This window comes from Dama dama, chromosome 10, assembly GCF_033118175.1.
Source record: "Dama dama isolate Ldn47 chromosome 10, ASM3311817v1, whole genome shotgun sequence".
Taxonomy (NCBI): domain Eukaryota; kingdom Metazoa; phylum Chordata; class Mammalia; order Artiodactyla; family Cervidae; genus Dama; species Dama dama.
Window position 1 is genome coordinate 27932362 of NC_083690.1, and position 23863 is coordinate 27956224.

Consider the following 23863-nt stretch of genomic DNA (forward strand, 5'->3'; position numbering starts at 1 on the left):
CAGCACCCACCCAGCAGGTTCTGCTCCTCCATCCCCATTCCACAAGCTCCGCTGGAACCAGAAGTCCGTGCAGCACAGAGTGGCCACCAGAGGGTGCCCTGTGGCAAGGCTGGGAGGTGGAGAGGTGGAGGCTGGGCTGGTCTCTGTTCCTGGAATGGGCCAGGAGGGAGGAGGAGCAAGCGGAAGGGAACTGTGTGGCGCTGGCCCAGGAGACACACAGGACTGCCTCGGTGCCTAGTTTGGGCGCCCTAGGACTCTGGCTGCAGGTAGGTCCCTTCCCCAGCTCCACCCTTCCCGCCTTCCTCTACCCCGCTGCCCCAGCTCCCTGCCAACCACCCTTCATTTTTGGCCCCCCTTCCTCAAACCTCTCCCTCAAACCCTGACCCCTTCCTTTGTGCCAAGCCCGCCCCCTTATCTCGGGAACTGCAGCTGGCAGGGTCAGAGGGCAGGTAGCCTGGCCACTGGCACCCACAGCCACAGCCTCCAGAAAACGCTCCAGCCCCTGGATCACTGCTCTGGGCCACTGCTCTGAGCCAGAAGCCCCTTCTAGGAGGAAAGGGGCAGCCCGTGCTGGGGCAGTCGGCAGCAGGCCACCCAGGTGAGGCAGGTTGTCTTTCCCCAGCCAGGTATGGCCAATTCTGCCCAAACCCAGGAGCTGGTGTACCTGGTCACAGGTGGCTGTGGCTTCCTGGGGGAACATGTGGTCCGAATGCTGCTGCAGCGGGAACCCCGGCTCCGTGAGCTGCGCATCTTTGACCTACACCTGGGTCCTTGGCTGGAGGAGCTGAAGACAGGTGACTGGAGGGGGGGTGGGGGAGGGGCAGCAGAGGGTGGGGAGGGTGTGGACTCCCTTCCGAGTGGCGGAAAAGATGATGCCTGTTATGTCTCTCCGACGGAGCGGATAGGATGAATGAGTCATTAGGAAAATGTGGCTCCTGAGGGTGTGGGCCGAGCCCAGCAGCTGGCTGATGGTCTCAGCTCTGACATTGCCTCCGGCTGCCCCTACCCGCTCCCAGGGCCTGTGCAGGTGACTGCCATCCAGGGGGACGTGACCCAGGCCCATGAGGTGGCAGCGGCCGTGGCCGGAGCCCACGTGGTCATCCACACAGCTGGGCTGGTGGATGTGTTTGGGAAAACCAGTCCTGAGACCATCCACGAGGTCAACGTCCAGGGTGAGCTGCTCCCTCCCTGTTCTGACTGTGTCCTCAGTACTCGCTGGCCCACGGCCTGATCTTGGCTGTTTGTTCCCTGCTCCCTTTTTGACCCTGACCTCTGTGATCACCCTGTGACGATCTGTCCCTTCTGCCCCTGTGGTGGCAGGCCAGTCCTCGCTGACCTCTATGTTCTCCCCAGGCCTGGGAAAGGCGGGCATGTGTCCTCGTCCAGTGTTGGGATGGGGAGGGGAAAAGGCGGATGGGGAGGAAGTTTCAGCTTGGACACACAGCCCCCTACCTCCCTCAGGCACACAGAATGTGATTGAGGCTTGTGTGCAGACTGGAACACGCTTCCTGATCTACACAAGCAGCATGGAAGTTGTGGGGCCCAACATCAAAGGCCAGCCCTTCTACAGGTGAGCTGAGATCCCCCCAGTCCTTCCAGGGTCCCACCTCCCCTCAGGATTAAGAATCTTCCCCTCTCCCCCTACTAGGGGCAATGAGAACACCCCCTATGAAGCCGTACACCGACATCCCTATCCTTGCAGCAAGGCCCTAGCTGAGCGGCTCGTCCTGGAAGCCAATGGCAGGGAGGTGAGACTCGAAAAGATGAGATGTGGGAGATGGGGCTGCCTGGCAGAGGCAGAACCAGAGCCTGTGGGCTTCTTTTTTTTCCATCTGGCCACACTGCATGGCATGTGGGATCTTATTTCCCCAACCAGGGAATTGAACCCTCACCCCCTGCAGTGGAAGGGTGGAGTCTTAACCACTAGACCTCCAGGGAAACCCCTGGGGTTTTTGGTTTGGTTTGGTTTTTGTTTTTGTTTTTCTCACCGTGGGCTTCTTTGCATCCTGCCCTGGTTTCCTTCCCTCTCCAACCCGAAGGGACCAGGGCGGAGGACAAAGCGCCAGATCCTTGGTCTGAGCAGGGCATGCCTTTTTTGCCCCCAGGTCCTGGGGGGGTTGCCCCTAGTGACATGTGCCCTGCGTCCCACTGGCATCTACGGCGAAGGCCACCAGATCATGAAGGACTTCTACTACCAGGGCCTGCGCCTGGGGGGCCGGCTCTTCCGGGCCATTCCAGCCTCGGTGGAGCATGGCCGGGTCTATGTGGGTGAGGCCCGGGCTGGGTGGTGGGGGAGGCTAAAAAAAAACAGGGCAGGACTTGTGTGGTTCTCAGGGGTGGGGGGTGTTATATACTCTAGCTAAAAAAGGACAGTTTATACATGGGCCAGAGCAGACTCTGATATGTGGGCATCGTCTTCACGGGCCATAGGGAAAACAGTATCCTTATGAGTGGGGAAGGCTGACATAAACACCAAGTCATAGGCTGAAAGTGTTGCAGTTTTGAGGGTAGCATCTCCTCAGGAGAGAAGAAGGGGGAGCATCTCCCCAGGACCAAGAGAAGAAGGAATTGTACCCATACAGGCTGGCCTGGGGGAGCATCTGGCTAAGGTGCCTGCAAGAAAGCAGCCTTCAGCAGGGCAGTAGTTATGTGGGCGATATCTACGCGGATGCAAGGAGGGGGTGGCTTGTTCATGCACTGGCCCAGAAGACAGCAGCATCTGTGTGGTTGCCAGGGCACTCAAGGACATATTCCCCCCCATTCTCTCCTCGGCACCCCTACCCCCACCCCCACAGGTAACGTGGCCTGGATGCACGTGCTGGTGGCCCGGGAGCTTGAACACCGAGCTGCCCTCATGGGTGGCCAGGTGTACTTCTGCTACGACAACTCGCCCTACAAGAGCTACGAGGACTTCAACATGGAGTTCCTGGGTCCCTGCGGACTGCGGCTGGTGGGCACCCGCCCACTGATGCCCTACTGGCTGCTGGTGCTCCTGGCTGCCCTCAACACCCTGCTGCAGTGGCTGCTGCGACCGCTGCTGCTCTACGCGCCCCTGCTCAACCCTTACACTCTGGCCGTGGCCAACACCACCTTCACTGTCAGCACTGACAAGGCTCGGCGCCACTTCGGCTACGAGCCCCTGTTCTCCTGGGAGGAGAGCCGGACCCGCACTATCCGCTGGGTGCAGACCGCGGACGGCTCAGGCTAGTGACGGTGCAGCTGGGCCTGGAGCCTGGCGTGGCGCGGCATCGTCAGGTCCCAGAGCCCTCAGACCCTGGTGGGGAGGGCAGGCTGAGCCAGAGGAGGGGGCTGATGCCAGACTGACGGTCCCAGAGCCCTCCACCTTGGAATCCAGGAGCCTGGAGCCTGTATCTTAATGTCCCTAAGTTCTAGGGCAGGGTTTGTGGGCAGGCGTGTCTGTGTCTTCACTCTCAACTCAGGCCTCATGGCTAGTGAGGATCTGACCGCCCTGATGCTCTCAATGACGCCATCCCATTTCTGGCATTCCGAGCAGAAGTGGGCGGAAGTCCCGCAGGCCCTCATGGCAGGCCCTTGGATGTCCTTTGTGATCCTCAGGCCTGATTTCAGCGTGAAGACGCTCTCTTAACTCTTCCCACCACCTTGGTCCCTGCTTGGGGGGTCACAGTCCCATGATTTTAAACATGTATTACCTTTAGACATTTATTTCTTAATACTCGTCAATAAAGGCTGAGGAAGTCTGTGTATTGTCCCTTCTTGCCCCCCACTCTGCCTGAGGTTGCCCCAGTAATGCATACCTGTCCAAGCCCTGGATTAAAACTCCTCCGAGCCTGTGCCCATCCGCCCGGCCAGCGCCCCCCCACCACCTCCCACCATGTCTCTGCCACCCCCACGGCGCCCGTCCCGGGTGGGGACAGAAGGAAGTGAGCACACAGCACGCCCGCTGTTGGATTGGTTGCTATTTCTCCCGTCCCACGGGGCCCGACCCGGCCCGGGGTGGGGGTGGGGGGCTCTGGGGACAGGACATGCAGGGCGGGGGCGGGGGGCAGAATTTTCCTGTATTTTATCCATTTGCAACTTGGTCACCAATAGAGAGAAGTGGGACTCTGAGGGCTAACAGGAGAGGATGGCCTGGCTCTGGGCCCCCAGCCAGGCCCCAGGAGTCCTGTCCCCTCCAGGGAGGAGAGGGAAAGAGCTCTAGAAACCAACGGAGAAACAGAAGGGGCAGGGGCTCATGTCAGCAAACACGGCTACATCACGTGACACGCCAGCGACACAGAAACACACGCCAACGCACACGGTTGCACAGCAGGCAAGGGGGGGCCGGGGGAGAAGGGAGCCGGGGGCCACCCATCTTGTCCTCTGCGGGGCAGGCTGGGGGTGGGGCAGGGTGAATGCATAGAACACATCATGTACACACGCTCGAGGCGTGGCAAGAGCGTGCATCAACCCACAGGCACATGGGATGGACACGCAGTGTGCTTCGTGAAAGGCAGGGCTAGGGAGAAGGGGGGAGGGGAAGCAGCGAGCCCTAGCCAGGCCCAGGACCACCCACGGGGCACACAGGGGCTTGATGGTGGTAGGGGCTTGGCGAGAAGGTGGGCAGCACACACTCATCTGGGAACATGCAAGAGACACCAGCCCCCAGACAACAATTCCAGGACACGCACGGACACAGCAGCCGACAAGCAAACACATCCTGCGGTGGGTGGGACTTGGAGAAGCAGACCCTCAGGGATCCTTTGGTCCATCTGAGGCCCAGAGATGGGCAGTTACAGGCCTAATGCCACTCAAGGAGGCAGCAGCATCTCTCCAGCCATGGCTCCACCCTTCTCCTTGTGGCCCCAAGGCCGTGGGAATTCCGGAAACACCTGGGCTGAGAGGGTATCCTGGCTGGGCGGCCGGAAGGAAAAAGGGTGGGGTGGGGGGTGCTGGGGCCTGCTCTGACGTCCCCAAAGAAGCCTGAGTGGGAGCAAGGGAGCTACAGTCAGATCCGGGGGCAGACTTCCTGTCTTGATGAAGGGCCCTGTGGGAATGGCCAGGCAGGCGCCCCTCCTGGGGACAGTCCACCTTAGGGGTCCCGTGTATCCATGGGCCATACACACAGACAGGGCCCAGCCAGGTAGGGAGGGGACAGGCTATCTGAGCTGGGGCTGGGCGAGGGTGGGGTACTACGTCCCAGAAGGTCACAACTGCATTGTCTCACGCACACATGCTTCACATGAAGGGGGCCTCCAGGAAACCGTGTGTACACACACCAAAGTCCTCCGCCCTGTGCACATGTACGCCAGATCCCAAGGAAGGGCATTCCTGTACTTGTGTGTTCTGTCCTGTATGTGTGGGTCTGGGTTCCTGGGCCAATGGAGTGGGAGGCTTCAGACACTGCTCTCTGCCCATGTACCCCTCCCCCACCTGCCACCCATTGCACAAATCCACCCATGCATGCATGTGTTGTCTGCGCAGCAAGGGAGGAGCGGGCCCCTTCCTCACCATCACAAACCCAGACCTGTGTCCCACTCTCAGACTCACCCTGTGGGGCAACAGCTATTGGTGACACTGCAGCAGGAGTCACGTCCAGGGACTGGGTCCCATGACTCAGCCCACTCCAGTATGTCTGAAATAAGCAGTTCCCTAAAGCCCAAAGGCCAGCGCATCAGACGGGGTGGTAAGGACCATCGCCGGCCTCCTTTCGGTTCTGAGGTAATTCTCAAGAATGTTCTCATTCTGACAGCCTGGGGCAGCCCCTGCCATTCCCCTGATCAGTAGCATTTCCCACCAATAACCTTTCCAGGAGACACTGGTGTGCCCCGGTGCCAACCTCTACAGGCTTCGTGCTGGTGTCAGCATGCACTGGGCTGCTGTGTGCACGTGTGTGTGCCTGGGTGTGGCCTCATCCCCGTGGCAGGTAGGAGAACACCGAGGTGTCCCAGCTTCTACACATCCAGGCCTACGTGACAGAGAAAGATAAGCATGTGGGCTTGTGTGCACAGGGGCTTGGACCACTCAGGGCAGGAAGTGGCCATTGCACAATGTTGATGGAGTCATGAGTGGCCACACCCGACAGCGGCCAGCAGCTTTGGGGAGAGAGGGAGTGAGCAAATAACTTGGATCCACAAACTTGGATGGGGCACAGGTCCTTGCAGGTGAATGGATGTGGGTATCATACACGAGGGGGGCAGAAACACACTACATAGAAATCCTCTACACACATATACGCACACACACTTGCAGACGTACTCTAGATAGCGTAGAAATATAGATTTCTGTGCCCACCCAAAACAGGTGTCCCATGCAAAATGTTGAGGGTTCTATCTCAAGAGAACACCTACCAACACTTTAGACACAGCCTAGATATGCACACACACACACACACACACACACACACACACATGTCCCTCACATCACTTGCCAGGGGAAATGCACACAGATACACAGGCTAAGATAGATTATTTACACGTGTATGCATCCACTCGCTTGCCTCAGCTGAACCCCATACACACACATGTGCTCCCTAGGACACAGGCCAGCCCCGGGGGTGACTAAGCCAGGAGGGTTGGCTCCACACCATGCTGGGGTGTCTGCCACAACCTGTGTGTATTTGGGCCAACCTGGATCCTCAGGGGATGAGTGTGAACCTTTGCATACATACAACCTGCCCCATTTGTAGCAGACTTGGGGGAAGGGGTCGTGTCAAGGGAGGCAGTGCTGTTACATTGGATCGAAACACTCAAACACAAAATTCCACAGACACAAACTGTGTATCCATGGATCTGTGACCACACACACACACACACACACACACACACACAAAAAACCCTGTTTACAGAAGACAGAAGAGTGGGGCTCAGTGGGCTGCTGTGTCACACCCGGCTACAGTCCACACAACAACCCAGGTGAAGGGGGAAAGCTCAGACAACACACAGACTTGAGGTGAGGGGGCAAGAAGGGTGATCGGGTGCTTGTACACGCAGCTACACACGTACACACACGCACACACGCTGGGGTGTCCACACGTCTCGAGCATGTGCCGGCGGCATGCATGTTGGTGTGCATGTGTCATCACGCCTGCTGCTATCTACGTGCGGGGGCGAGGGTGGTCCATGGTCGGGGGAGGTCCAGGGACTCCAGGGTCTGACGGGCGGTAAAGGTTAAGGGGGGCTGCCTGTGTTGAGGGTGAGCTTGGAGCAGGGGATGGAGTGAAGGGGCGGTGGGGGTATTGCTCCCGATGTGGTGGGGGAAAGGTCTGGGAGGGATAGGGTGGGGGAGGCCTACAAGCCCAGCGTCCCCCCAATGGATGACGCCAAGACCACCCCCAGCACCACACAGCAAATGATTATCATGATTTTCTTCTGCAGGCAGGAAGGCCGAGGGGGAGGCAGGGGACAGGGAGAGCCGAGAGATAAAGAGACAGACAAACCGACAGACGGATGGGGAGGACGGTGTGAGGGAAAAGAAGAAGGGAGAGAAACAGAAAAAAAAGGAAGAGGTCAGAACCCGAGATAAGGCCTCACTTCATCACTCACCTCAGCCCCGGCCTGAGCCCAGCCCCGCCCGCTCGGCTTCAGCCCACCTGCTCCACAGGCCCACCCACCCCGGCTCACCCTCCGGGCCTTGCTCTGATATTTCACAGCTTTCTTGGTGTCAGACACGGCTCGCTCCACGTAGTCCACGGAATGTTCCACATTGTACTCAATGCGGTCAATCATTTCGCCCTGCAGAGGAGACGTGCATGGGACCGGGTGGGAACTGGGGCTGGAAGAGGGGACCCCCAGGGGACCTGGGCTAGGTCCCGAGGCAGTACCTGGCTCTCCACCAGCATGGCCATGTCCACAAACATGTCATGCAGCTCACGGATGCTGGTTTCCAGCTTGATGATCTCGTTGTGTCTCGTCTCGATTTCGTTCAGCGCCTGCTTTGTCATCTGCGAGTCCATTTTGATCTAGGGTGATGGGGGCAGGAAGGGTGAGTTTGGGGCGTGGGAGGGGAGCTGCAACCCTTTCACTCCCAGGAGAGCTTGGATTCTGTAGTCAGAACGTCTGGGTTCAAATCTGGCTGGTGTTCACTAGCTGTAACTGTGGATAAACTGCTTAACTTCACGGAGTTTCAGTTTCCTCACCTAGAAAAGTGATCCTAACAGTGCCTGCCTCACATGGCTGTGTGAAGATTGAGTGACTATGTGTATATTGATTAGAATAGTACCTGGCACATAGAAAGCACTAAAGAGACATGTGTTAAATTACAAAAAGTAAAACTTGGGGACTTCCCTAGTGGTCCAGTGGCTAAGATTCTGTGCTCCCAATGCAGGTGTCCCAGGTTCGATCCCTGGTCAGGGAACTAGATCCCATAGGCTATAACTGAAAGATCCTGTGTGCCATAACTAAAGACCCAGCACAACCAAATAAATGAATATATTTTCAAAAAGCCTCTAAGCACACACCAGAAAGGGAGATAGGGGTCCTGGACCCCCACCAAGATTGGGGGCCACCATCTGGTCAATGGTGGACACGGTAACACAATCAGGTATACTGCCTCCCCACTAAAGCCAGACCACTCATTTTCCAAACCACTCACTGTTTAGAAAGCCACTCTTCTGCTCTAAAACCCTCCAGGGCTTCCCACTACCCACAGTCTACACACCTTTTACTTTAGCAATCAAGATCCCATCTTCCTCTCTGTCCTTATCTCCCAAATCATAACAGCCCACACAATGGCTCTTTGGCAACTGGTCCACTCTCCCTGTCTTTGTTCAGTCTGTCCTCTTTGTCTGGAATGTTGTTTGCCCATCTTCCCATGTCCAAATGATCTTTGTCTCTTAAGGCACACAGCTCAATGCCACTTCCCCCAGGAAGCCTTCCCTGACCCTAGAAATGAATATTATTTTAGAGCCCATTTGCATCTTGTTCCGCCTTCAGGCAAGGTACCGACAACCCTGCACCGCAATGATGGCGGGTCGATTGGCAGGGATCAGCTCTATATCCTGAGAACCACTCATCAGTTTTCCCTCTACTCTTCAGGCAGACTGACAGGCATCCTGGGCAGAACTGTTTGGGAGGGCAACAGGCTAACTGGCCCACGAGCGATTTTCTCAAAGCTAATTTAACAAAGATCAATTCTCTAAATAACAATTTGCTGAAAACTGCTAGACAATCAGTGAACAGACTTTAATTCTGGTCTAGAAACCTAAACCAGAGTCATTCTGCCACCCACCAGAAGCAGAAAGAGAGTCAGAACCTGTCAGCCAGGGCAAAAATCAAGAAAGAGAAAGAAGAACTACAGTGGTAGAGGTAAAGCTGGGGAAAGTCCATCTATTTCACATATAAGATGACAAGGGCAAAACTTCAGCAAAACTAAAACTAGTTTTTGTTTTTTTTTTAATCTTTAAAACGTAGGCAAATTAGTCACTGGGTGAAATGACCTGTGTCATTAGGGAGAAGTGTATCCTAGTGCTGAAGAGTCATGACTGGACTGCATCCTTGCTCTGCCTCTAGTTGTGTGACCTCAGCAAATCATTTAAGCTCTTTGTTTAAATTTGGGTCAGATTTCCTCATGTGTGAAATACAGCTGCTTCAGAGGCTTGTGGTGAGGAGTAAAGGAGTTTAGTAGGTAAATGTAAATATGTACGGTGCCTACAACAGTGCCCACTCCCTTCTACCATTTTTATTGAGGGTGCCTTCCTGCTCAGCCCCCACGGAATTCCCCAGTTCCAGATTCAGACTTCCTGATGCTTGCGATTTCAGGGTTGACTTAGGACCTTGAGTTCAGCCTAAGCCTGCGGAGGAATGATGAATGCTCTGCAAGTACAGACCCCACCCCTGCGCGGGGCTCACATCGTCCGTGAAGATGGCCAATTTTCCACTCTCCAGCATGTCTTCCAGTTCTTCGTTGGTTGTGGTCCTTCCGGCTGTGGGGAGAAAGGGCTCTCTGTTCAGTGACTGGGCCAGCCTGGGGGGCCTAAGGTGATGGGACCCCGGAGCCCACCCTCCCACCTGGCCTAAGGCCCACCAAGGGAAAGGGCCTGCCTGGAAGGAGTACGCGACAGCAGGGGTGGGAGGTTTGGGGCAGGGGTGTCACACGCACTGATCTCCAGCTGCCGCTGGATCCGGTCCTTGCAGCGGTCCCGGTACTTGGACTGGGTAGCGTTATATTCAGTCATTACTTCCACGAACTTCCGGGAGAGTGTGGAGTGCTGTGGGGGTACAGACACATTAGGAGGCAGGGAGCAGAGACCGTGGAGGGATGGAGTGGGCAGGAGGGACTGAGTAGGCCTATGGCCCCTTCTTCAGCTCGTGCCACGATCCCAACCCCTCACAAGAGCGCAGTCCCTTAGCCCCAACACCTCCATCCTTCGCCCAAACCGACCAAGGCAGCCAGGTGAGGGCACGGAGTTGCAGCGCATCCCGCACTCCGCCGTAGCCCCGCCCCGCCCCGCCCAGTCTCCTCCTCGGCCACGCCCCCATACCTATGACTGCTCTGGCCCGCCCACCCCCAACAGGCAGGGCTCCAGCCTGGACTCCTCCCCTGCCAGGTCCCTTCTGCTTTGGTCCTGGCCCTGACCCTGACCGTGCCTGGCCGCTGCCTCCTACCTGGGTCTTGCGGATGCGCAGGTCCGCGGAGGAACGGTTCAGTCCCTCCTCCTGTTCAATGCTTTGCTCGATCGCTGTGGGACAGAAGACGCAGTGACTGGTGGGCGGGAGACCCGGGGCGTGTGGGGCGGAGGCTTGGGACATAAGAAGGGGTTGACACCCTGAGGCAGTCCGAAGGCCTGTGATCAGCGGTCACACCCAGGCGAGGGCAGGCAGTAAAGACTGCAGGGTGGCGAGGCAGGAGGCCGGCGAATAAAGGGACCAAGGTTTGAGGGGGACTTCCAGGCCCAAGTAGGAGGAGAGATTGACTGTCAGTTGGTCACCAGACAGAGGGGAGCTATTTGTTCTGATGGAGAGACTGGGTCTTTGAAAGTCTAACTCCTGCCCAGCCTCCCAGTCGACATCCTCTGTATGAATGGGAGTGGAGGGTACTCTCCACTTTTTGCAATCTCAGCAAAGGGTCAGGAACCCATCGAGGGACTTTCTGGTGGACTGCAAGGAGTTTCAGGCTGGTCAGGTTCTAGTGGCTGCCCTTTCCGTGGAAAATTCCAGGGTAAGCAGATGCATGTTTCAACAGAGAAAACAGCTCTCCTCCTTCCCAGGTGGCACTAGTGGTAAAGAACCCACCTATAGATGTAGGAGACATAAGAGTTGTGGGTTCGATCCCTGGGTCAGGAAGATCCCCTGGATGAGGGCATGGCAACCCACTCCAGTATTTTGCCTAGAGAATTCCATGGACAGAGGAAACCCGTGGGCTACAGTCCATAGGGTCACAAAGAGTCGGATATGATGAAAGAAATGGACACGACTGAGCACACGCACACACACTGCCTTAGAAAATGACCCCTGTCCCAGGAATCCCCACTGCTAAAGGATGTTCTGGACAAGCACACAGATTAACTGGGATTGCTGCTTCTAGATCATGCACTCCCCACACTTATTCAGATTTTCTATAAAAGAGCTTGTGAGTAAGATCAGCTGGGCTCCGGAAATGCAGCCTGAATGAAACACAGGCCCTCTCAAACGGGGAAAAGCCTCCAGGCCATTCCTAAGAACATTGCTTCCCTGTTCCTGGCAGCGGTGGAGGTATGAGGCTGGATGGCACCCCAACGCTTCCTTGCCAGCCATGGCGGGCCAGCAAATGAGTGACATTTCTGTTCCAGCTGCTACGGGAAAAGTCCAGAAACACACACCCAAGGATGTCGGAATCGCTGGCCCCAGACTCGGACCCTATTGTCAGACTTGGGGCTGGGACCAAACCCCGGAGGAAGGGATCCTTTAATAAGGTCTCAATGACTTCTTCCAGCAATCCTGGGAGTTCAGTGATAGCAGTCCAGATTTCAGACTAGAAACTGAGGTTGAGATGGAGAAAACAACTCATTCGAGGTCACAGACAAAGCCAGAGGTCATGGCACCACAGAGCTGGAGAAAGATGGAGAAGACTATCTCTCTTTTTCTGGAGCTCTGAAAGGTCAGCTTCTCTAAGGCACTGCCACTTTTCCTAGCTTCTTTCTCGGCTGAAGTCCTAAACCTAAACCATACAGCCCTCCTCATGGTCTCATGTGTGCTAGGTCACTTCAGTCATGTTCAACTCTTTGCGACCCTATGGACTGTAGCCTGCCAGGCTCCTCTGTCCATGGGATTTTCCAGCCAGGAATACTGGAGTGGGCTGCCACACCCCTCTCCAGGGGATCTTCCCAACCCAGGGATCAAACCCATGTCATGGTCTTATAGAGCGTGTTAATGTCAAGAGTTCCATGGGCTCAATGAAATCATTCAACACAAGGATTTTTAAACTGTGTTCCATAGATCCCTGCTTCTGAGAAGGAACCTCAGAGGGTGCTGTTGCTGGGAGTGATGGGAAGCCAGGTGCATAGGTCTCTGGGACTCCCAACCCCAGATCAGTCAGAACAGTCTGACATTTATGTGTTGTATATAATGGAATTTGGGGTAAGATTTCACCTAGAAAAAAAAGATTTTGCTACCCCCCCAAAAAAGAGAAAGAAAAATGAGCAAACTTTCCCCCACCCAGCTTTGAAATTGCTTCAGTAGTTCTTACTGTATTGATGAGGAAGCTGAGGGTAGGGTACTTGTCCAGAATGAGTTAATGATGGAAGTGGGATCCCTATGTCTGGATTTGCAATCAGTGAGCTCCCAGTTTGGATCATTCTGCTTTCCAGCACACACTCCTGAGAGCAAAGAGCTTACAGATCAGCACCAGAGGCTCACATATGACCTCCTGTTGAATCCAGGAAAGCATGGAGTCCCTGTCCTCATCTCCCTGGACCAAGGTCATTGTGCTCAGGGCCAGACATCTGACATGACTCCTTTCCCCCCAGAGCCCAGAAACCTTGCCTCAGACAGAGGAGTGCTTGGCAAATGTTTTCTGATGCTGAATTACCAGGAGCATACAAATTAACATCATGGTAACGCTGCTGAATTCCCCTGGCACCAACAGACAAGGAGGTTCCCAACCCACAATGCTTTGGGGGAAGGTGGTTATTACCAGCACCCAAGTCCTTAAATTAGAGTGAATACATGAGCATTTGGCAAGTCCCTCCTGCAAGCCTGCCAGCCCCCTGGTGTCAGCCACACAGTCCAATCTGTCCTGAGCTAAGGATACCAATTCAGAAGCATTTGCTGAGCCCACCTACTGGGTGCTGAGCGCTATGTCCGGCACCTGTTCGGGAGAAATGAGGCCTCCATGAAACGAAAGCCAGCTGGAAGACTGTTTTCTCAGCAGACCTTCCTGCCGATGGAACCAGCAGAGCTCAGATGCAATTTGGATAGAAACCCTCCTCTCTCTCATTTCCCTGTCCAGTCTGTATCGTTCTCTGTAGAATCTGGAGCAAATTAGAAAATCTGGGATTTTATGCCTTCTCACTGTTTAGGAATTTGACTCCTGGAAGTTTGTAGACATTTGTCATGGTTTAGTCCAATGGAAGCCTGACTTGTTTCCCTCCTTGGTCAGGGGAGGGCATTTCTCACCTTTCAACTTGGATCGAACCTTGTTGGCCGTCTTCTTGATGTCTGTAGTGAGGTCCTCCAGCTCCTGTTTGGTCTCTGAGGGGGAGGCGAGGGGAAGAGAGGGAGAGGTGAGACGTCTGGGTGGGACTCCAGCCTCCTTCTGCCCCCAGCTCCCAACCACCCAGCAGTAGCACTTACTCTCATCCGGGTTGGGGGCGGCCAGGATAGCACTGTGCTGTTTTTTCACTTGTTCCACATCCTCTGACAGCTTCTCAATGCAGCCCCGGATCTCTTCCACCTGGGGCAGCAAATTGGCTATACCCAGCCAAGTCATCGGGCCGGACAAAGGGATTTGGGGGGGCGAGGGGGCTCAGTCAGGGCTCAGGGAAATGGGCCAGACCCAGAGGGGTTGGTCAAAGGCCAAGGGGATGGAGGAGTAGAGAGAGGGATGGGGGTGCTGAGGGCCAGGAAGAAGGCAGTTGTGGGCTGGCTGTCAGGTTCTGTTACCTGTTCAAAGAACTCATCCATGAAGTGGTCTCGGTCCACATGGACCACTTCTTCCTCATCATCACTGTCTTTTGCCTGGGAGACAAAGAAAGGCAGAGTCTGTGAGCAGTCCTGATGCCCCAAGCTCTAGGCTCAGAGTGGGGGTCCTGGGAAGGGTCACATGAAGGGGGCCCAGAAGTCATAACAAATACCGAGGGTCTTGTGGCCCAGGGTCCCGGAGGCCGGGTAGCTGACAGCCCAAAGGACACCTGGGAGGGAATTAGCCAAAGGCACCCTTATGGGGTAGAAATGGTCCTGGGAGCGCTGTCACCCTGGAGGCGGGTGGTGCTCTGGACAGATGCTTTATCCAACCAGTGTGGAAGCATTTCCATATTGTAACAACCGGCCAAATGTCATCCTGGCAGTAACTGGCTCTGGGCCGCGAGAAGGGGTCTGACGTGGAGTCCCGGCAGCCTGACCCCCTCCACCATGCCCCCAGCCGCTCCCTCCAGGCTTCACTTTGTTCCTTTCTCTTCCCCTGCAGCCTCCAACGCGACCAGCCACGTCCCCTATGCAAGGTCACTTCACTGCCAGCGGCGGGCATCAAGTTAAGCAAGCACAGTCAGGCCCGGGGGGGGGCTGGATGCGAGACACAGAGAGCACCCCGACCTTCCTCCTCCCACCCACTCTCACTCCTCCCCGACTTTCCTCCGTGCAGTCACTTGATTTCATCCAGCCTCTTCCAACTTCACACCCACCTACTCTCCCTTGCTTGGATTTCCCAGTTGCAACCTGCAGCTGCTCAGCCCTCCACCCCCAGGGCTCAGAGACACAAAGGGATTCACCCTCCCACACCGCCACCGCGGCCACCAGACAGGCCAGTGACATAGACAGAAGGGCTGACAAACAAGGCACACAGAAATAGGCCCCCTGACACCCACACTGCGCTGACGCGCTGACGTTCACCCGCACACGGGCCCACAGCAGAGCTGCCTTCTGAACATGTGGACACGCAGACGTGCAGCGCTCACCACCCCCACGCCCCCTGGGACATTGGGGAGGGCCCCCTGGGGCTGTGCTCCCAGCCTCTCTGAGCCTCAGCTTCGCATGCTCACTCAGATCTAGGAAGGAGAAAAGGGGGGCAGGGAGGGCTCCCCAGTGCTCCACACTCCCGACTCAAGGCCCTGCTCGGGACAGAAGTCTGAGGGCCCATTAAACTTAATTACATCTGGAGCCCTAATCAGCCTCCACGGAAATTTAAACAGAGTTCACCCTGATTTCCAGAAAGAAAGAAAAAAACAAGCCAAGACTCAGACAGAATCTCACGACCACAGCCTGAATGAAATCAAGACAGGAGCCAAAAGTTGTTGCCAGGGGATGTTGCCAGATGAGATAGAAAGAGGAGAGCTAGCCCAGAACCTCGACAGGGTCCCAGAAGACCGCAGACAGGACCCGACAGAAACCAGACAGCTCAGACCCAACCAGACTCACGCAGACAGATCGCAGACAGCTGAGATCGAACCTAGACAGAGCCAGATGGGAGCTAGATGCGATCTAGACAGCCAGTTAACTTGGAATCGGAGAGCCCCGACAGTACAAGGAAGAGACCGATGGAGAGGTTCAGCTAGACCGTCTCAAAGGCACCCCAGCTTTCCACCAAAGCCCGGTGGTCCCCAGGGATCCTCCCCATGCCATGTCATAGAATGGGTTTGGCACTTCCATTTCATCTCCAAATATCTCCCGAGAAAGGGGGGCTCCTCTTCTTGGCCCACAGCTGCCCCCAGAAGAGGGGTGGTACCCAGTGAGGCTTGGGGACCCCCAGGGGACTTCTGGCTCCTCAAGTCTCCAGCTGACCCGGAACCACACCCGCAGACCATGGCCCCAAGAGGCTTTGAGCTGCCTGGCTCATCTCTGAGGACTCACCGGCTTCCCATGAAGTGCTAGCCTCAAAAAGCTGGCTGCCCCGCGACGGCATGTTCCTTCTCTGCCTTCAAGCACTTGGCCTGCAGCCTGGCTGCCCACAAGTCTCACCGGCGCGGGTGTCTGGAAATTTTCCTGTTCTGTCTTTTTCCCCTCCCAGGTTGACTTTCTGTGCATCTTAGGTCCCCACCAGGGAAACCCAACGCTGACTTTAGACTTCCTCAAGTCTCATTCTCTCCTTCTCTCCTGTGGTCCCCAGGGACAGGGGACAGGTCCTTGATTCTGCCCCGGGGCATCCTTGGCAGCCTGTTTACTTGCCCTTGAGAGAGGAGGAAAGGTACAGGGCCCAAGGATGGCTTAGTTGGTGCACTAATTACAGGCAACTGAGAGCTAAAATCCTCTCCAGTTTCCAGACACTTCTCCATCTATAATCTCGTCTGATCCTTACCACCATAGCCCTCGAAAAAGCTCTCCCCATTTCACAGATGAGGGAACAGGAGGCAGTGGGGGAAGAGAAAATGGACTTGCTCAAGGCACCCAGGCTGAAGGGCTGGGAAACCAGAGGCATAATCTAAGACATGCCTCCTCCCAGAGCCTCTTCTGTGGCTCAAGGCCACGCTGCCTCCTGCCAGCTACTCCACCACCAGAGGGTTCCCTTCTCAGGTCCCCTCCTGACAAGGCCCAATCTGGGCAAAGCTCTGTGCCCTGAAAGCCTAGCAAAATATCAGCATCTGAGAGTGCCTTTGGCCTTGGTCTTGCATTCTTGTTATCTCATTTAATCTTCACTGAAACTCTTCAGTTGGCCATTGGTCAGTGAAAGCTCATGAAAGTGTTAGTCGCTCAGTCGTGTCCGACTCTTTGCAACCCCATGGACTGTAGCCTGCCAGACTCTGCGGTCCATGGGATTCTCCAGGCAAGAATACTAGAATGGGGAGCCATTCCCTTCTCCAGGGATTCTTCCCGACCCAAGGATGGAACCCAAGTCTCCTGCATTTCAGGCAGATTCTTTACCATCTGAGCCACCAGGGAAGCCCAGTTATGGCAAATGCTTACACAGCATTTGATGATGTGCTAAGCACTGTTCTAAGCGCACTGCCTTTATTTATCCATTTTGTTCTCACAATAGCCCCCTTTTATAGGTGGGGAAACTGAGTCACAGAGAGGTGAACGAGCTTGCCCAGGTCAGCAGCTGGAGGGCTACATGCCTTCTTCCCTCTGAGCTTCAGTCTCTGCATTTGCTGAATGGCAATAAAGTCAAGAAAGTAAAAGTGTTAGTCGCTTGGTCGTGTCCAACTCTGCGACCCCATGGACTGTAGCCCGTCAGGCTCCTCTGTCCATGGGGATTCTCCAGGCAAGAATACTGGAGTGGGTTGCCATTCCCTTCTCCAGGGGATCTTCCTGCCCCAGGGATGGAACTCGGGTCTCCTGCACTAAAGGCAGATTCTTTACCATCTGAGCCACTAGGGAAGCCCAAGTCCTCCCTTAATGGTGGGCTGGAGGAGGCAATGAGACCTCCTCCAGGCAGGAAAAAAACGCCAGATGCTGCCAGAAATAATTACTGCTCAGGGAGGGTTGGTTGGTCCCCATTGCCCTTCCCCTGTTACAGATGAGGAAACAGGCTCAGAGAGGTTGTCTGACCCTGCCTAAGACTTCACAGCAAATAAGGTCAGAGGTGAACTGAAGTGAATTTAGCCCTTGAACTGTCTGGTACTTAATCTCAGGCTCTTCCCCTCCTGTCCCTCTGTTTCTTCCTGGCCCCTAAAGAGTTGTCTCTGCTGTGTCCTCAGCACTGCTGAACTCGCATGGCTGGGACAGAAAACCAGGAAGAGGTGCCAGGCTGCAGGAAGAGCCCAGACAGGAAGCGAGGTGTTCTAGCCTCCATTCAACCTGCTGGGTGATTCTAGGCAATTTGCGGCCCCTCTCTGGGCCCTGGCTTATCTATGCAATGGGTGGGCCCTCCTTACTCCGAGGTGTGCATACTTCATCATGAGCACAGCCTACATGTCTGGAAGAAGCTAACCAGCCTAAAAGAAAACAGGCTGTAGGCAAACGAGAATACCTCAGAAAAGGTGATCACATATGCCCTTATCCACCTTATGGACAATTGAAGCCTCAGTTTCCTCCTGGGTGAAATGAAGATAAGAATTATATAAATCAGACACATAGGTGTTAATAACAAGGCGTTGGGCTCAGTTACAAGTGCTTTGCCTGAATGAATTTAATCCTTACAGCCACTCCATGAAGTAGATACTCTTTTTATTCCCATTTGACCAATGAGGCAGAGAGAGATTAAGTAATTTGCCTAAGATCATACAGCTGGTGGGGAGCCGACAGGGTGGGGCCGGGATTGGAACCCCGGCAGTCTGCTCTTTATCGCCTGACGACTCCTCAAGCGCCCAGGAGGATGAAATGGGAGAGTGTGGAAGCCCTGAGCACCTTCTGGAACTGCCCTGGTGACAGGGGACATCAGATCCAAGCCTCTGAGTTCAGCCCTTCCTGATCAGAGACACCAGGGGCCCTCATGGGTGTGTCAGTGGGGTGGAGACAACAAAGATGCATGGACAGAGGGAGTGGGGCAGTGTGAGCCAGCGAGTCCAGCACGGAGACAGACAAGAGGGTGACTAAACCAGAGGTGGAAAGAGACTGGAACTGGGTGATAGAAAAGTCATAGAGTGGGGACTTCCCTGGCAGTCCAGTGGTTAAGACTCCGAGCTTCCACTACAGGGGCCGCGGGTTCGATCCCTGGTTGGGGAACTAAGATTCCTGCATGCTGCATGGTGGGGCCAAAAAAATTAAAAAAGAAGTCATAGAGTGGGTATGTGTGTGGGTAAACACGTTTGCATGCCCACACACACACAATGCACACGTGCTCACACCTGCTTCTCAGGGGCACATGCATCCTTTGATCTAGAGGCACCAGCCTCTCTCCACTGCACCCCCTGCTTCGGTCCATCTGTTTCCCTGACCCGGGCCTCTGCTCGATTCCAGCATCTAGCCCAGCCTTCCCACCCCTACCTCTCTCTTCCACCTTCTCCACCAACTCCTTCTTCACTCTCCCTCTGCCCCACAGAGTCGTCATTTATCTAACAAATGTGTCTGATCAGTGAGTGTCCACTTCTCTCCTGGGTGCTGCGGAGAACAAGCCAGGAAGGTGGCCTGCCTCCAGGTAGCTGACACTCCAGGGGAGGGAGACAGACTGTGCAAAAGAAGCAAGACAATTTCAGACAGGGCTCCGGTACTTAGCAGGAAGGAGATAAAGCGGGAGGTGTGATAGAAATGGCCGCGGGGGAGGTTTGACATCCGAGCTAAGGCCCAGGGAGTTAACTGCACCACAACCTGGAGGACACTGAATTCAAGGCAGAGGGAACAGTGTTCAGGCAGAAGGAACAGCATTCACACAGAGGGACCAGCAGGTGCAAAGGCCCTCAAACTGGGGGGAGCTTGTGTGTCTGAACGGCAGAAAACAAGCCCCGTGCTGCGGGGGGCTATCAACCCATCACCCAGGGTTCTCCTGGTCCCTGATCGAGAATGTGGGGCCACTCTTTCCTTCTGCTGCATCAGGTCTACATTTCTAAAGCATCTACTGTGCCTATCCCATCGCTGAGGGCCCTCAAATTGCTCACCTCAGGCTCCCCTCCCCCATTTCCCAGTCTCCCCAACCACCCCCACACCCGCCTTCCCACTCCAGAGCTTCCTCGCAGGCTCTGCCCACAGGCTCTGCCCACAACGCATCCCCTTATGGCTTCGCTCTGTAACCTTTCTCTCCACCTCACTTGCTCTCTTCCTCTCCTTTTCAGCCCATCCCTGGCCCCACTCCTTGGACCCTGGGACACCCATCCAGCCAACTGACTCCCTCCTGCAGCCTCCACTCCAGCTCAGCACCTCCCAGTTGCCAACCAAAGGTGCCTGGTGATGTGGAAACAGAAAACCCTAATTCAACCCTGGCTCCGCCATCAACAGCTGTATGACCTTGGGCAAGTCAGGTTACTGCTCTGGCCCTCAATGTACTCCAAAATAAATTAGGGGCCACATCTTGCCCATCCCAGGGGGCTGACTGGAGACTCCAGAGAAATAAATGAGTCAGCTGTAGGATAACATACACTCGTGGAGCAATGCTGAGCCCAGGACTCCTTCTAGGAGCCTCTGGCATAATTTCAATCCTCAGGATAGCCTTCTGAAGCAGGTCCCATTGCTACTCTCAATTCACTCATGAAGGAAGTGAGGACCAGAGAGGTTAAGCAATTTACCCAAGGTCACACAGGAGTAGCAAAGCTAGGATTTGAACCCAGAGAGTCGGACTCCCAAACCTGTGCCCTTGAGTGCTATGTGATAAACCCCTTGGGACCTCTTAAAGTGCTATTGGAAAAAGACAATCAGGACCCCCCAGGCTGACCTTCCCTCTGATCACTGACTTTCTGATCCCTCTCAGCCTCTCAGAGGCCCCTTTCCCAGGCCTCCCACCCCCTGCCTGGTTTCTCCAGGCTTCCAGCCTCCTCATTCTCAATTCTGGTGGGGAGACCCCCACACTCCTTGCATCTGGAAGCTTTTTCCCACCCCACATGTGCCCTCCCAAATCTCCAGTTTCCCGGAGCCATGACTAACACCAGAGCCATCAGCATTCCGTCAGCCCCCTTCACCCCTCCGCCCCTGTCCCACCTCCACCACCAGCTGCCCCCAGCAGCCCCAGCAAACTGGATGCCTCCCCTTGGGGCAGTGGGTCCCTGACCCACTCAGATGAGGACACTCATCACTGCCTTCACTGTATCTTGCTTTGCCTTTTCCCTCCCCTTCTCTAATCACACCATGATTCCACTATCACCTCACCCCCACCTGCTTTCCATCTCTCTGGGTTTTGGAGTCATGGCAGTCTTGGCAACAGCAGAGCTGGGTTCAAATCCAGACTCCTCACTTGCTAGTGCTGTGACCTTGGGCAAGTTTTAACCACTCTAGGCCTCAGTTTTCTTCGCCATAAAATGAAGCAGTCTCTCAGTCTGCCTACCTTACCAGGTGAAGGTCTAATGAGATTACGGATGACAACCTGCTTTGGATGAAAACGGGGAGAGAAGGGGAATTAAGAGCATCAGTGCTGGAGCCAGCCTGCCTTTAAATAGCTATGTGAATTTGGTCAAGTTACTTAACTTCTCTGGAAGCTTCCTCATCTGTAAAATGGAATAATGCTAGCACCAGTCTCTAGGGTTGCTACAAGGATCAAAATTAGTTAATACATATACAATACTTAGAACGGTGTCTGGCACATGAATGTTGGTTATTTAATCACTCCCAGTTTCCTGATGCCTGAGTGTATAACTCAAAGTTTAATTGGAAAAAAAAAAAAAAAACACCTTCAAAATTCCCTCTCTCAACCACCAGTTTCTCCTTCCGTCCCACCTGCCAACCCATTTCTCTTAGAGGCAGCAGTCACTTGCCTCCAAGCTCCTTCCTTTTGTCTTCCTATAACCTGGTTCCCCATCCCCAAATCCAGGGGGCCCTCCAAAGACAGAGCTTTTTACCTCCAGTGTTGAGACCTGTCTTTCAAAGGCTAAAAAAGCAGAGACACATGTCAACTTGGCAGACGGGAAACCCAGATTTCTGCCTGTTCTTCCCACCCACTTGCTTGGTGACCTTGGGCAAATTCCTACCCATCACCAAACCTCGATCTCCTCATCTGTCAAATGGGATAATAACCCAGGGGGAACAGCCAATAGGCTCCTAGTCAAGTGCATCAGGCTACATCAGTTGGGTCCAGTACTTTATTAGCATAACCCCCCGGCCCTGAGCACACCGCAGGCTGTCAGCTCTGCCTCCTTGGGCCCCAGGTCATTTCTCCAATGCCCCTCGCCTCTTCCCAGTCCCAGAACCCCCACTCCCCAGCCTCTTCCAAATGGCAGCGTTCACTGCAGACATCAGTGCCACCCTCCTCCCCCGTCACCCAAATCCAACTCACTGCCTGGTGGGACTCCTGGAGCCAGGCCTCTTCAGGCCTGCAGACCAGGGGCCCACGGTCAGCTCACGCCTGACCGTTCAGGATGCCCCAGTTCCCCCCAGTGGGGCACAGTCCATGGCTCATAACTCAGTTCTAGGGCCCTGTGCACGGACCCTCCTTCCGATCTCCCCTGCAGCCCACTTCTCCCACCTCTAGGATCACTCTCTGTCCGGCCCTGGCCTCTGGCCATCTCCTGAGGCCACCCCTTCCCTCCTGTCTCTGAGAGGTGCCCCCTCCCCACGGACAGCAACACACACACATTCCATTCACTGCTCAGTTAGCATCTCAGTCCCAACCTGTGTCCTTCCCCCCTGGCTGCCCCCAGATCTGGGTCCCGCTAGGCTCAGCCTGGCCCAGGAACTGCCCACATCCTCTCATTCAGCAAATCTGCCCAGAAGATAATAGCACCCTCCAGTTCTCTCCCCACACTCACTCTCCCATCCTCAGATGAGACCCCAGGGCCCTCCTACGGACTGGGGTGTCCAGGGTCCCTGAGACCTCTCCTGCCCCCCGCTTGTCTTAATGGCTTCAACCCCTTCTAGCCACTGGCCCTAAAATGCAGGTTCATTGGCGACAGCAGGTGCCTCCACATCTTGGGGCGCCCCTGCCACCAACCTCCCGCCTCATCATTTGCCCCCACGTCCCAGCACCTCCTCCACTCCACCCCCACTCGTCCCCCAATATTGGGGTCCCGCCCCCCATTCTCCCCACCCCCAGGCTCACACTCCGCAGCTCCTGAGTCCGATCCTTCATCCTGCGACGGCTCCTCCTCCTCTTCCTCCTCCTTCTCGTTCTCCTGTCTCAGCTTCTGCTCCCTGCCTCCTGCCTCGGTTCGGGAGGCCGGAGTCTGGGGGCGCCGGGGGGGCACCGGGGCCACTGGCTGGGGCCCGCGGGCGGGGGCGGGGTCGGGGGCGGCTGGCTGAGGGCTGAGCAGAGGCAGGGGCCTGGGCCGGGCTCGGCTCTGCCGGGGCTGCGGTGGCGATGCGGCTGCGGCACAGGCTCGGATGGAGGGATGCGGGAGAGCTGGAGCGCGGGGGAGGGGGGCGGAGGGAGGTAAGGAGGAAGGGAGGGAGGGGGGAACCAGGAGGGGGCGGGGAGCAGGGGGCATGCGCAGCGCCGGGGGCTGGGGGCGCCTGGGGGTTGTAGTCCGGGGAGGGGGACCCTGGAGGGAGGGAGACGGGAGAGGCCTAGAGGGGGGTGGGGAAGGGCAGAGCCACAGAAGCAGGGAGAGATGCGGAGACGCAGGAGATGCGGCTGGAGGCGCAGAGATGCTGGTGTGGGGTGGGGGTGGCGGTTGAAATGGCAGGAAGAAGGGGTCAGAGAATGAATTAAGGAACATCCTGGGGAGCAGTGCTTTGGATGCCTTTACATCAAGAGATGTAGATAGATTTTATATTTTGTGTTTGGGAGTATCCCTTGAGTCTGTGCACGACCACCTCTGTGTGTGTCCCTGCGGGGAGCTTTCTGGACACTAGAAATAGCGAAAGTGACCCTCTAGGTGGCTTTTGTGATGCAAGGAATCAGCCAAGCCTAGCTGAGAAGGACATGGGGCTTGTTTTTCTTTTTTTGCACGACCTTCCCCACTCTAAGTGTGAGAGTCCCCAGACAGCGTGGGTCTCAGAGCTCTGCTTGTCTACCTCCAGGGACAGGGAGCTCACCACCTCCGGAGACCTGGCATATCTTTAGGTGGCTCCGTCAAAACAAAATTGGTGCTTGTTGGGAGGGGATTTCTGGTAACCCCAAGAGTCCAAGAACCCAGTCCTGTTCATTCATGGCCACCTTTCCTCTCTCGATCTTCACATCTTAACATCACGTCAACTTCTCTACCCCTGCAATGGGGCCTTGGCCACCAAAAGGCCTCAAACCTGCTTTTTCAAAGGTCCCCAGTGACCTCCTCAATGCCAGATCCATCAGTTGCTCACCAGGCTTTATCCTCCGTGATCTT

The 23863-nt window shown here is 55.6% G+C and overlaps 2 protein-coding genes across 5 annotated transcripts; one reads left to right on the plus strand and one right to left on the minus strand.

The window, feature by feature from the left end:
* The first annotated feature begins 123 nt into the window (after positions 1-123).
* Positions 124-3721, plus strand: HSD3B7 (hydroxy-delta-5-steroid dehydrogenase, 3 beta- and steroid delta-isomerase 7). 3 transcript variants are annotated; one of them, XM_061153270.1, is made up of 7 exons: positions 124-266; positions 623-794; positions 1017-1172; positions 1462-1570; positions 1649-1748; positions 2106-2264; positions 2796-3104. In XM_061153270.1, the coding sequence occupies exons 2-7, from the start codon at positions 629-631 to the stop codon at positions 2967-2969; spliced, it is 864 nt and encodes a 287-aa protein (XP_061009253.1). In that variant the 5' UTR covers positions 124-266; positions 623-628; the 3' UTR covers positions 2970-3104. The 3 variants fall into 3 exon arrangements, with proteins under 3 accessions (XP_061009253.1, XP_061009250.1, XP_061009251.1); XM_061153267.1 differs by having other exon boundaries at positions 125-266; positions 2106-2268; positions 2796-3721; XM_061153268.1 differs by having other exon boundaries at positions 160-266; positions 627-794; positions 2106-2268; positions 2796-3721.
* A 204-nt stretch (positions 3722-3925) lies between these two features.
* On the minus strand, positions 3926-22733 carry STX1B (syntaxin 1B). 2 transcript variants are annotated; one of them, XM_061154015.1, is made up of 10 exons: positions 22642-22733; positions 14037-14111; positions 13728-13827; positions 13551-13625; positions 10563-10636; positions 10057-10165; positions 9807-9880; positions 7781-7918; positions 7581-7691; positions 3926-7328 (listed from the first exon to the last, which is right to left on the minus strand). In XM_061154015.1, exons 1-10 carry the CDS (start codon positions 22669-22671, stop codon positions 7248-7250), a joined length of 867 nt encoding a protein of 288 aa, XP_061009998.1. In that variant the 5' UTR covers positions 22672-22733; the 3' UTR covers positions 3926-7247. The 2 variants fall into 2 exon arrangements, with proteins under 2 accessions (XP_061009998.1, XP_061009999.1); XM_061154016.1 differs by lacking the exon at positions 22642-22733 and adding an exon at positions 14774-14820.
* Between the last annotated feature and the right edge of the window lie 1130 nt (positions 22734-23863).